This window comes from Entelurus aequoreus, linkage group LG01 (assembly GCF_033978785.1).
Source record: "Entelurus aequoreus isolate RoL-2023_Sb linkage group LG01, RoL_Eaeq_v1.1, whole genome shotgun sequence".
NCBI lineage: Eukaryota > Metazoa > Chordata > Actinopteri > Syngnathiformes > Syngnathidae > Entelurus > Entelurus aequoreus.
Genome location: NC_084731.1, coordinates 9,633,049 through 9,646,774, shown reverse-complemented (window position 1 = coordinate 9,646,774; position 13,726 = coordinate 9,633,049). Strand labels below are relative to the sequence as shown.

General features: G+C 40.5%; 1 protein-coding gene across 1 annotated transcript in view; it reads right to left on the bottom strand.

Moving 5' to 3' along the window:
• The window catches only part of LOC133648030 (plakophilin-4-like), a 75,296-nt gene that overhangs the window by 19,040 nt on the left and 42,530 nt on the right, over positions 1–13,726 (bottom strand). Inside the window, exons 11-15 of the mRNA XM_062043801.1 lie at positions 12,569–12,782; positions 7,199–7,382; positions 4,891–5,008; positions 1,040–1,234; positions 752–925 (exon numbers count right to left, since the gene is read on the bottom strand). Of these exons, the coding sequence (XP_061899785.1) occupies positions 752–925; positions 1,040–1,234; positions 4,891–5,008; positions 7,199–7,382; positions 12,569–12,782 (885 nt within the window). The remainder of the gene's footprint in view (positions 1–751; positions 926–1,039; positions 1,235–4,890; positions 5,009–7,198; positions 7,383–12,568; positions 12,783–13,726) is intronic.

Genomic DNA, 13,726 nt, shown 5'->3' with positions numbered 1-13,726 from the left:
AAGAACAAGAATAGACTGTCGAGTTTCAGATGAAAGTTCTCTTTTTCTGGCCATTTTGAGCGTTTAATTGACCCCCACAAATGTGATGCTCCAGAAACTCAATCTGCTCAAAGGAAGGTCAGTTTTGTAGCTTCTGTAACGAGCTAAACTGTTTTCAGATGTGTGAACATGATTGCACAAGGGTTTTCTAATCATCAATTAGCCTTCTGAGCCAATGAGCAAACACATTGTACCATTAGAACACTGGAGTGATAGTTGCTGGAAATGGGCCTCTATACACCTATGTAGATATTGCACCAAAAAGCAGACATTTGCAGCTAGAATAGTCATTTACCACATTAGCAATGTATAGAGTGTATTTCTTTAAAGTTAAGACTAGTTTAAAGTTATCTTCATTGAAAAGTACAGTGCTTTTCTTTCAAAAATAAGGACATTTCAATGTGACCCCAAACTTTTGAACGGTAGTGTATGTTGTCAATATTCAGTGTTTTATCCCTCATAGTTAATATTGTAACCTTCTTAATTTTCATGTACATTCTGGGTGTTTCATTCAGTAAAAAAATGCAAAATTACATTTTGTTTTTTAGCATTCAATCAGACATTATTGTGAGGTTTTGTATTAGTGTTCCTAAAAATCAGATATACCGGCCCCCAGACACATTTTTTTCTCAAAATTTAACACCCCACCACCCGCCCGAGTCAAAATAATTGCCCAGGCCTGGTCTATATGCATCTTCTCATTTCAGGACACCTTCCAGTTTCCAGCAGACAAGTTCTGCAGCGATCCGGCGGCCCCTTCTAGCGTGGCGGAGTTGGAGCTCTCAGCGAGCAAGTTGAGGTATGGCTTCACCACCATCGGGTGCCACAGCAGCTCGGCACCCCTCAGAGGCTGGGAAAACCCCGGGATGGGCCCCATGCCGTCCCACTGCACAGCACACATGCACACAAAATGAGACACAGCTTGCTGTCTCTTGAAAAGGGATTGAAGCTATGGAAGTTAAACGTTAGCAACATCTGACTGTTTTACTTCTCTATTTACTTTTTCATCTTGCCAGCTGCTCCTCTTCCTCCCACGCCTCCTCTTGCCCCAGCAGATGTAGTCCAGCTCCTTGGCCGGGGAGGAGAATCCCAGGAGAGTGTCCAGCTCCTGGTTGCCAAGGAGACGAGAGGAAGGCATTTCCACCTCCAGCCGGTAGGAGAGGTTCCTCAGTGCACACACACTGTTCTCCACAATCTGAGGAGGGTTGAATGAAGCAGAATGTTTTCATGACGTAGCTCTAAATCAGCGATCTCAATAGCATGCGAATGCTATATGTTTAATTTTCTAAACCAATCCGACGTAGATATGCATAAGTTAAACATATTTAAAGAACAACTTGGCAATAATCAAAGCTGTAATTAGTATTAATTGTACTAGTTTCTTTTTTTGCATTTTTTCTTTTCACGTTTAATTGTATTTTTAGGGCTTTGTACACATTTTGACATTTGCATTGAGTTAGACCAGGGGTCACCAACCTTTTTGAAAGCAAGAGCTACTTCTTGGGTACTGATTAATGCGAAGGGCTACCAGTTTGATACACACTTAAATAAATTGCCAGAAATAGCCAATTTGCTCAATTTACCTGTAACTTGATGTTATTATAATATTATATATTATAATTAATGATATTTACACTTAATTGAATGGTTTAAAAGAGGAGAAAACAAAAAAAAAATGACAATTACATTTTGAAACATAGTTTATCTTCAATTTCGACTCTTTAAAATTCAAAATTCAACCGAAAAAAAGAAGAGAAAATCTTTAAAAAATAATTTATGGAACATCATTAGTAATTTTTCCTGATTAAGATTAATTTTAGAATCTTGATGACATGTTTTAAATAGAATATATAACAAATTGGACCAAGCTATATTTCTAACAAAGACAAATCATTATTTCTTCTAGATTTTCCAAAACAAAATTTTAAAAGAAATTCAAAAGACTTTGAAATAAGATTTAAATTTGATTCTACAGATTTTCTAGATTTGCCAGAATATTTTTTTTTAATTTTAATCATAATAAGTTTGAAGAAATATTTCACAAATATTCTTCATCGAAAAAACAGAAGCTAAAATGAAGAATTAAATTAAAATGTATTTATTATTCTTTACAATAAAAAAGTAAATGTACTTGAACATTGATTTAAATTGTCAGGAAAGAAGAGGAAGGAATTTAAAAGGTAAAAAGGTATATGTGTTTAAAAATCCTAAAATCATTTTTAAGGTTGTATTTTTTCTCTAAAATTGTCTTTCTGAAAGTTATAAGAAGCAAAGTAAAAAAATTAATGAATTTATTTAAACAAGTGAAGACCAAGTCTTTAAAATATTTTCTTGGATTTTCAAATTCTATTTGAGTTTTGTCTCTCTTAGAATTAAAAATGTCGGGCAAAGTGAGACCAGCTTGCTAGTACATAAATCAAATTTAAAAAATAGAGGCAGCTCACTGGTAAGTGCTGCTATTTGAGCTATTTTTAGAACAGGCCAGCGGGCTACTCATCTGGTCCTACGGGCTACCTGGTGCCCGCGGGCACCGCGTTGGTGACCCCTGAGTTAGACTGACCATACGTCCTCTTTTGCGGCGCTGTCCGGGCGGAGTTTCTTAAACGCCTCAAATGTCCGCCATTTGGAGTTAGGGTTGCGTGTATTTTCAATGTACGTTCAGGGTTAAGAAGGGGTTGAAAACAAAACAAATTGTGAAGGTGTGCGCACGCAGTAGCAGCATTCGTGAGGGAGGGGCGGAGACAGAGAAAGCGAGGGAGTTCACATTCTAAAAATACTGTTAAAATAAACAAAATCATTAACAAAAGTGAAATAAAAAAGCTTAAAGGTTAAATGTACACTACCGTTCAAAAGTTTGGGGTCACATTGAAATGTCCTTATTTTCAATGAAGATAACTTTAAACTAGTCTTAACTTGAAAGAAATACACTCTATACATTGCTAATGTGGTAAATGACTATTCTAGCTACAAATGTCTGGTTTTTGGTGCAATATCTACATAGGTGTATAGAGGCCCATTTCCAGCAACTATCACTCCAGTGTTCTAATGGTACAATGTGTTTGCTCATTGGCTCAGAAGGCTAATTGATGATTAGAAAACCCTTGTGCAATCATGTTCACACATCTGAAAACAGTTGAGCTCGTTACAGAAGCTACAAAACTGACCTTCCTTTGAGCAAATTGAGTTTCTGGAGCATCACATTTGTGGGGTCAATTAAACGCTCAAAATGGCCAGAAAAAGAGAACTTTCATCTGAAACTCGACAGTCTATTCTTGTTTTTAGAAATGAAGGCTACCGTATTTCCTTGAACTGGCGCCGGGAATATGGTATTCGCATGCCTCAAATTACAGCCGGGTCAAACTCGTTTCGCAAAATAATTAGCGCATGCTTGGCACTTCCGCCGGGTCAAATATGAGTCATTAAATGACTTCCGCCTCCTGGTGGTAGAGGGCGCTAGTGATTCTTCTTGCGACTGCTGGTACTGCAGAAGACCGGTGCTGCAGAAGAAGACAAGAGTGCGCAGCCATTGTTTGCTTGCATTTTTACCATGGTGGATTACATATCTAAAATAAAACAGTTTTCTAAACTGGACTTTCAATCGAAGCAGGAGGTAATACTTAAAAGGAAGATCTCCATCGAGACAGAGAGACTTTTAAAACTGAAAAAAAGATAAGGAAGACTTCTATAAACAAGTTATCCATGCTTTTCTTCAAAAGGAGCTGCACATGGACTTCATTTATACATAAAGGTAAGACCATAATAACGTTTTTTTTAATTAAATGTGCTTTTCATGATAAGGTAAGCGCCGGAGTGAGAAGAGGTTTTAAAATAATTAGCGCATGCTTGCCCATCCCGCAGGCTTCTGGTAAGCGCCGGAGTGACAGGAGGTTTTAAATTAATTAGCGCCCCGGCGGCTATTCAAGGAAATACGGTATTCCACAAAATTGGGTGATACCAAACTTTTGAACGGTAGTGTAATTTAGAAAAAGTTGCAATGTTGACTAATAAAACAAAGCTGTTTTTTTTCCTTTCAAACTGTCATTGCTCAAAACATAATATTGAATCAAAATCAATGTTATTATGAATTATTGACCTATCCAAGGACATCAAATATTCCACTTTGTAAAATATTTTTGGTGGAAGATTTTGGTGCATATTTTGTGTGTTTGCCATAAAAAAACAGTTTTGTTTGACAAAAAAGGGCGGAAAACAAACAAAAAAACAACATAAAAAAAAGTCAAACATGTTGAAATGAGGGATAGATCTGAAGTTGATGTAGACTCCAGAGATTTAAGCGTTAAACATAAAATGTATGTATACCCGAGCAAAACACTTTTTACACTTTTATACTGAAATAAATACACTTAAAACTTATTAAGTGGTAAAGTTTAGATCCATGAAGGAAAGAAGAAAGTGAATGAATGTTTATAACTGAATACATTTACATATTTTCTTTTTTTATTAGTTTTTTTAATGAATTAACGTTTATGACAACCTTTTTCCAAAGCACAATATAGAATGTGAGATATAACAGGATAATGCATAGGTTTATCATTTGTTTTCAAAACGCTTACAAAAAAGTGGGACCTTAAAAATGTACTGTGGGACCCCATTTTTATGACTTGATGGGGTCCCGGGAACCCCATTTTGAAAATTCCTAGCGCCAAAACTGCTGTCAATAAAGGAGAAAAAATGCTTTATTTAAATAAATATATTATTTCTAAAGCAAGTTGGAGTATCATTGGCAAATGTTCACCTAGTCCCGGCCTTGGCACGCATATACGTGTCCTCTTTTTGGGGTTTCAGAATATGGTCAGCCTAATTGAGTAAATACATGTGCATTTGCAGCACCTTGCTGTCGTAGTCGGAGGTGTTCATGCAGGCTTTAAGGATGTGAAGCAGCGAGTCCACCAGACCCTCACAGCAGCGCAGCTGACTCCTCGCCTCCTCCCCAGCGGAGCTCAGGTTCCTGACACACACACAAACACACATTGGATTTTTACGGAATACACTTTGTCCACAACTATGTGAGTGGATTGTTTTAATGCATATTGTCCAGCGCCAAATGGTAAATGGGTTATACTTGTATAGCGATTTTCTACTGCTGTACGCAAACATCAAGGATGCGTATAGCCCCATACCACTACCAGAGCTGGGCCGGTCAGACCACAACCTTGTTTACCTCAACCCCTGTTATGTGTGTCTGGTCAAAAGACAGCCTGTGACCAACAAAACAGCGAGAAGCTGGTCAGAAGGGGTCCAGGAGACACTACAGGGCTGTCTTGAGGTAACTGACTGGCATGTGCTCGTGGAGAGGACATTGACGGGCTCACAGAGTGCATCACAGACTATATCAACTTCTGTGTGGACTCAAATGTCCCATCAAGGACGGTCACCTGCTACCCAAACAACAAGCCGTGGGTGACCAAGGACATCAAAGCCCTACTGAATGAGAAGAAGAGGGCATTCAATGCTGGTAACGGGGAGGAGGTGAAAAGAGTTCAAGGGCTGCTGAAGACCAAACTCAGGGAGGCCAAGAAGAACTACAGAAGGAAGCTGGAAGGGAAGCTGAAGGACAACAACATGAAGGCCGTTTGGCGAGGTATGCAGACCATCACCGGCCTCAAACCGTCGGGGGGTAGGGGGGTGGACGGAGACAAAGAGAGGGCCAATGAACTAAACCAGTTCTTTAACAGGTTTGACACAGTGGCTCCGACAAGCTCCTGCCCCCCCCGAGACATGCCAGCCGGCCCCCTGACAACTTCAGCGAACCAATCCATCCCCCCCTCCCCCTCCTCACAGCCCCCCAACTCCAATGAGTACCTCCCCCCACTTAACACCTCACACTTGATGACCCCCAACCACCTGAGACCCCCCCCCCCAGTGTGTCTGTCTGCAGAACAGGTGAATGCACAGCTAAATAAGCTACAAACAGGCAAGGCCACGGGTCCTGGCGGTGTGAGCCCCATGGTGCTCAAAGCCTGCGCCCCACAGCTGTGTGGTGCGCTCCAGCACATCGTCAACATGAGCCTTAGGCTGCAGAAAGTCCCCCCACTGTGGAAAACCTCATGCGTGGTCCCCATCCCCAAGTGCACGCGACCCAGCACGTCGAAGGACTACAGGCCGGTGGCTCTAACCCCCCATATCATGAAGACCATGGAGAGGTTGGTTCTGGAACAACTCCGCCCTACAATCAAGCCCCACCCGGATCCACTCCAATTCGCCTACCAGCCCCGACTGGGAGTGGAGGACGCAGTCATCTACCTGCTGAACCGAGCCCACACCCACCTAGACAAGCCTGCGAGCAGTGTGAGGGTCATGTTTTTTGACTTCTCCACTGCTTTCAATACCATACGGCCTGGACTACTGGGTGTGAAGTTGGGAGACGATGCAGGTGGAGGCCCCCTTTGGTGTCCTGGGTTGTTGATTACCTGACTGACAGACCACAGTACGTGCGACTGCAGGACTGTGTGTCTGACAGGCTGGTCAGCAACACCGGGGCCCCGCAGGGCACAGTCCTCTCCCCCTTCCTCTTACCACGTATACCACCGATTTCCACTATCACTCAGAGTCCTGCCACCTTCAGAAGTTTCCTGATGACTCTGCGATAGTGGGGTGTATTGAGGATGGTGATGATGAGGAATACAGGGCACTGGTGGAGGACTTTGTCACATGGTGTGGAAAGAACCACTTCCAGCTCAATGTGACCAAGACCAAGGAGCTGGTTGTGGACCTGGGAAGGAGGAGGAGTACTCCGGCGACCCCTGTTTCCATCAGGGGGGTCGATGTGGACATGGTTGAGGTTAATTAGATGACCATAGTAACTAGTATATCATACAAAAGTGCAGATTCCAAGCATTGAAATACTTTGTATAGTTGAAGACTTAGTCATTAGAAAACATGAGTGCACATCATAATGGCAGCTACACTTTCCATCTTAAACATCTAAAAAACTTATTTGGGAATGTCCAACGGGCCAGATTGAAAATCTTAACGGGCCGCATGCAGCCCTTGGGCCTTAATTTACCCTTTACTGTAGTACAGGTTCCCTGCTCCATCCGAATCAATTCATCCGTTCTTGGCTACTAAACAATGAAGTCATCATTTTGTCTCCAGCAGGTGATTGTGCAAGGTGGTGACAGACAGGTGCGTGTCTCACCTGAGACAGCCGGTAGTGTTTCGCAGCAGCAGGGAGGACTGGAACTTGACCTTGTGTTCATCACGGTGTGACAGGCTGCTCCACCCTGAGTGGGGGATGACCACTGTGTTGGTCAGTGTGGCCATGGCGTCACGTATGATGGTCATCTTCACTGCATCGCAGGAGGACAGGTTCCACAGGACGCCTGTGGGTACAGAGGAGAAATAATGAATGTACACCAATTAGAGATACCACGGTAAAAACAGCTACCGTATTTTTCAGGACTATAAGTCACAGTTTTTTTTCATAGTTTGGAGCGACTTATGTGTGAAATTATTAACGCATTACCGTCAAATATCAAATAATATTATATAGCTCATTCACGTAAGAGACTAGAAGTATAAGATTTCATGGGATTTAGCGATTAGGAGTGACAGATTGTTTGGTAAACGTATAGCATGTTCTATATGTTATAGTTATTTGAATGACTCTTACCATAATATGTTACGTTAACATACCAGGCACGTTCTCAGGTGGTTATTTATGCCTCATATAACGTACACTTATTCAGCCTGTTGTTCACTATTCTTTATTTTAAAAAAGGTTGTCATAAACGTTACTCCTCTAAAGGCGTAGTGGCCACATGCGTGGACAGCACCTTTTAGCTCTTATTTCCAAAATGGTGTACGCTACTTAATCGGGGTCTTATGGCCGCTTATGTGGACACTTACACTGCCATCTGGTGGTGTCAGAAGAGTATAACATACAATGTAATTTGGGAAAAAAAAGTGTAAAAATTAGGGATGTCCGATAAATGCGTTAAAATGTAATATCGGAAATTATCGGTATCGTATTTTTTATTATCTGTATCGTTTTTTTTGTGTTTTTTTTTATTAAATCAACATAAAAAACACAATATACACTTACAATTAGTGCACCAACCCAAAAAACCTCCCTCCCCCCATTTCTTTATGTTATCAATATTCTGGTTCCTACATTATATATCAATATATATCAATACAGTCTGCAAGGGATACAGTCCATAAGCACACATGATTGTGCGTGCTGCTGGTCCACTAATAGTACTAACCTTTAACAGTTAATTTTACTCATTTTCATTAATTACTAGTTTCTATGTAACTGTTTTTATATTGTTTTACTTTCTTTTTTATTCAAGAAAATGTTTTTAATTTATCTTATTTTATTTTATTTTTTAAAAAGTACCTTATCTTCACCATACCTGGTTGTCCAAATTAGGCATAATAATGTGTTAATTCCACGACTGCATATATCGGTTGATATCGGTATCGGTTGATATCGGTATCGGTAATTAAAGAGTTGGACAATATCGGAATATCGGATATCGGCAAAAAGCCATTATCGGACATCCCTAGTAAAAATGTGTACTTATGGACTAAAGTACATCATATCAAAAGATGATTCTTAGTTTTTATTCTAATTAGGGTCCAATAAGCCCAAATAGCAAAGAGAAATAAAAAAAAGCATGTAAACAAACAGCTCGGGCCTTAAGAGGTTAATTTAAAAAAAATAATACAAAAGAAAACACATTTTTATGCTACCGTTCAAAAGTTTGGGGTCACATTGAAATGTCCTTATTTTTTAAGGAAAAGCACTGTACTTTTCAATGAAGATAACTTTAAACTAGTCTTAACTTTAAAGAAATACACTCTATACATTGCTAATGTGGTAAATGACTATTCTAGCTGCCAATGGCTGGTTTTTGGTGCAATATCTACATAGGTGTATAGAGGCCCATTTCCAGCAACTATCACTCCAGTGTTCTAATGGTACAATGTGTTTGCTCATTGGCTCAGAAGGCTAATTGATGATTAGAAAACCCTTGTGCAATCATGTTCACACATCTGAAAACACTTTAGCTCGTTACAGAAGCTACAAAACTGACCTTCCTTTGAGCAGATTGAGTTTCTGGAGCATCACATTTGTGGGGTCAATTAAACGCTCAAAATGGCCGGAAAAAGAGAACTTTCATCTGAAACTCGACAGTCTATTCTTGTTCTTAGAAATGAAGGCTCAAACACAAAATTGTTTGGGTGACCCCAAACTTTTGAACGGTAGTGTACATGTATTCAGTTATAAACATTCATTCATTTCTTCTTTCCTTCATGGATCTAAACTTTACCACTGCCGGTATTTTTTTCTATATTTTTATTGTACTATTTTCAAAATGTGTTTGTTCTACTTTTTTGGCCAAAGTAAGACAAAGAAAGCAATCTGAAGTTGTCTTTATTTTTTTAGTTTTAATGCCATGACTTTATTAGTCCGGCCCGCCTGTGGCCTAGTGGTTAGAGCAGGGGTGTCAAACTCATTTTAGATCGGGGGCCGCATGGAGAAAAATTTACTCCCAGGTGGGCCGGACTGGTAAAATCACGGCACGATAACTTAAAAATAAAGACAACTTCAGATTTTTTTTTTTGTTTAAAAATAGAACAAGCACATTCTGAAAATGAACAAATCATAATGTTGATGGGTTTTTTTACACATACATGTTGCAGTTAATAGTATTCTATCTTTATTTGTCGTTACTTATACTTTCTGAATAAATGATGGGATAATGTTCATCAGTCAACTCATAGGTGTAATTTTCAATCTATTAAGATAAAAAAATATCAAAATCAAATTACAGGATGTTATTTATGTAGTTTGCTCATTTTTCTCAACTGGTGCACTAAGATCATGTGTTTTTTTTGTTTTTTTTTTACATATGTAGCATCATCTAAAATGATACAAAGAATTGCTATTGCGACATCTAGTGGACACATTTAGAAGAGCAGTTTCTTTCATTCCAAAATTTCGCAAACTCATCCCGCGGGCCGGATAAAACCTGTTTGTGGGCCTGATCCGGCCCGCGGGCCGTACGTTTGACACCCCTGGGTTAGAGTGTCTGCCCTGAGATGGGTAGGTCGTGAGTTCAAACCCCGGCCGAGTCATACCAAAGACTATAAAAATGGGAGCCGCTACCTCCCTGCTTGGCACTCGGCATCAAGGGTTGGAATTGGGGGTTAAATCACCAAACATGATTCCCGGGCGTGGCCACCGCTGCTGCTCACTGCTCCCCTCACCTCCCAGGGGGTGATCAAGGGTGATGGGGCAAATGCAGAGGGTATTTTAACCACACCTAGTGTGTGTGTGACTATCATTGGTACTTTAATTTTTTCCTCCATGCTGGGCTAAAATGACTTTGACACCCCTACTCTAGTGTGTAGTGACATAATGTATTGCATTTTGACTGAGAGATCATTACAATATTCCCCCCTCAAGATAAAAAGCCCACTTGATGTTGCATAAAGCTCTTGTGTCGGCTCTCATTAGGTGTTGCTGAATATACACTCAAGTATAATGTAGACGACTTTGTCCTTTATTCCGGAATGTTTTCTGCGTCTCGAAATAGTGTTGAGAATCATTTGAAGAGTCGCAGCCATCTGGTGTCTCCCGGTATCAAACAGTATGTGCTGTATCGCTGCAGAGCCATCCGTGGCAGCCTGTTCCTCCAGCACATTGTCTGAGCATCTGTCTCCGCCACCGTGCCAGCACGCTGTTTCAACACAGCCCGCTGAGTGTTTGAGCCACTGCCACTCTCACCTCCCACTGAACAGCTGACAAACATTCCTGCACTGCCACTTTGGACCTTGGACACCCAATCAGGTGTTGAACATCCTTTAAAAGACAACGTCTGTGTCGATTACTGTAACGTATTCATTGTGGGTCTCCCTATGTGTAGCATTAAAAGATTACAGTTGGTACAAAATGCGGCTGCTAGACTTTTGACAAGAACAAGAAAGTTTGATCATATTACGCCTATACTGTATATACCTTTGTATACATATATATATATATATATACCTATACTGTATATACCTTTATATACATATATACATATACCTATACTGTATATACCTTTATATACATATATATATATATACCTATACTGTATATATACATATACCTATACTGTATATACCTTTATATACATATATATATATATATAACTATACTGTATATACCTTTATATACATATATACATATACCTATACTGGCTCACCTGCACTGGCTTCCTGTGCACTTAAGATGTGACTTTAAGGTTTTACTACTTACGTATAAAATACTACACGGTTTAGCTCCAGCCTATCTTGCTGATTGTATTGTACCATATGTCCCGGCAAGAAATCTGCCTTCCAAAGAACTCCGGCTAATTAGTGATTCAGAGCCCCAACAAAAGTCTGCGGGCTATAGAGCGTTTTCTATTGGGGCTCCAGTACTATGGAATGTTCTAGCAGTAACAGTTAGAGATGCTACCTCAGTAGTCCCATCTTAAAACTCTTTTTTTATACTCTAGCCTTTAAATAGACCCCCCTTTTAGACCAGTTGATCTGCCTTTTCTTTTCTGCTCTACCCCCCTCTCCTTCGTGGAGGGGAGGCACAGGTTCGGTGGCCACGGATGAAGTGCTGGCTGTCCAGAGTCGGGACCCGGGGTGGACCACTCACTGTGCATTGGTTGGGGACATCTCTGTGCTGCTGACCTGTCTCTGCTTGGGATGGTCTCCTGCTGGCCCCACTATGGACTGGACTCTCACACTATTATGTTAGATCCACTATGGACTGGACTCTCACTATTATGTTAGCTCCACTATGGACTGGACTCTCACTATTATGTTAGATCCACTACGGACTGGACTCTCACTATTATGTTAGATCCACTATGGACTGGACTCTCACTATTATGTTAGATCCACTATGGACTGGACTCTCACACTATTATGTTAGATCCACTATGGACTGGACTCTCACAATATTATGTTAAATCCACTATGGACTGGACTCTCACACTATTATGTTAAATCCACTATGGACTGGACTCTCACACTATTATGTTAGATCCACTATGGACTGGACTCTCACACTATTATGTTAGATCCACTATGGACTGGACTCTCACACTATTATGTTAGATCCACTATGGACTGGACTCTCACACTATTATGTTAGATCCACTATGGACTGGACTCTCACAATATTATGTTAGATCCACTATGGACTGGACTCTCACACTATTATGTTAGATCCACTATGGACTGGACTCTCACACTATTATGTTAGATCCACTATGGACTGGACTCTCACACTATTATGTTAGATCCACTATGGACTGGACTCACACTATTATGTTAGATCCACTATGGACTGGACTCTCATATACTCTGCAGCACGTGTGATGTCATGTCTGCATGCGGGTCGGTTTACATTCACATTAGACATCGCATTTTATTTGTAGTGTCAAAGACTACATAAAAAGATCGGATTGGACCAAACAAATCCGAATTGGACCCCCTACCCTAAGTGTGTGAGACATACCAGTCACCAGCTCACGGACTTCATTGTCTGTTGTCTTTCTGAGGAGGCGCAGCAGCGCAGGAACACCACCACAGTTCCTCAGCGCCACTTTGTTGTTGTCTGTGGCTTTTCCATACACAAGATTCCTTAAGGCCCCGCAGGCGCTCTTTTGCACCTCCCCGGCCTTGTTGTCCAGCAAATCTACCAGGTGCTGGATACCTCCCAGGTGACACACCTGTATGGACCAATCAGAGTGTTGGAATCCTTGCACGTTTGAAGATGTCCAGCAAAACAGGGACTTATCAGATCAAGGAAGAGGCAGATCATCTATGAATAACAAGATCCTACACTACCGTTCAAAAGTTTGGGGTCACATTGAAATGTCCTTATTTTTCAATGAAGATAACTTTAAACTAGTCTTAACTTTAAAGAAATACACTCTATACATTGCTAATGTGGTAAATGACTATTCTAGCTGCAAATGTCTGCTTTTTGGTGCAATATCTACATAGGTGTATAGAGGCCCATTTCCAGCAACTATCACTCCAGTGTTCTAATGGTACAATGTGTTTGCTCATTGGCTCAGAAGGCTAATTGATGATTAGAAAACCCTTGTGCAATCATGTTCACACATCTGAAAACAGTTTAGCTCGTTACAGAAGCTACAAAACTGACCTTCCTTTGAGCAGATTGAGTTTCTGGAGCATCACATTTGTGGGGGTCAATTAAACGCTCAAAATGGCCAGAAAAAGAGAACTTTCATGTGAAACTCGACAGTTTATTCTTGTTCTTAGAAATGAAGGCTATTCCACAAAATTGTTTGGGTGACCCCAAACTTTTGAACGGTAGTGTATATCAGTGTTTTTCAACCTTTTTTGAGCCGAGGCACTTTTTTTTTCATTGAAAATATCCGGAGGCACACCAGCAGCAGACATCTTTAAAACAAACTCAGTTGACAGTAAAAAGTCGTTATATGGGATATGACTTTAAAGCAGGCCTGGGCAATTATTTTGACTCAGGGGGGCCAAATTTAGAGAAAAAATGTGTCTGGGGGCCAGTATATCTATTTTTAGGAACACTAATACAAAACCTCACAATAATGTCTGATTGAATGCTAAAAACTAGGGATGTCCGATAATGGCTTTTTGCCGATATCCGATATTCCGATATTGTCCAACT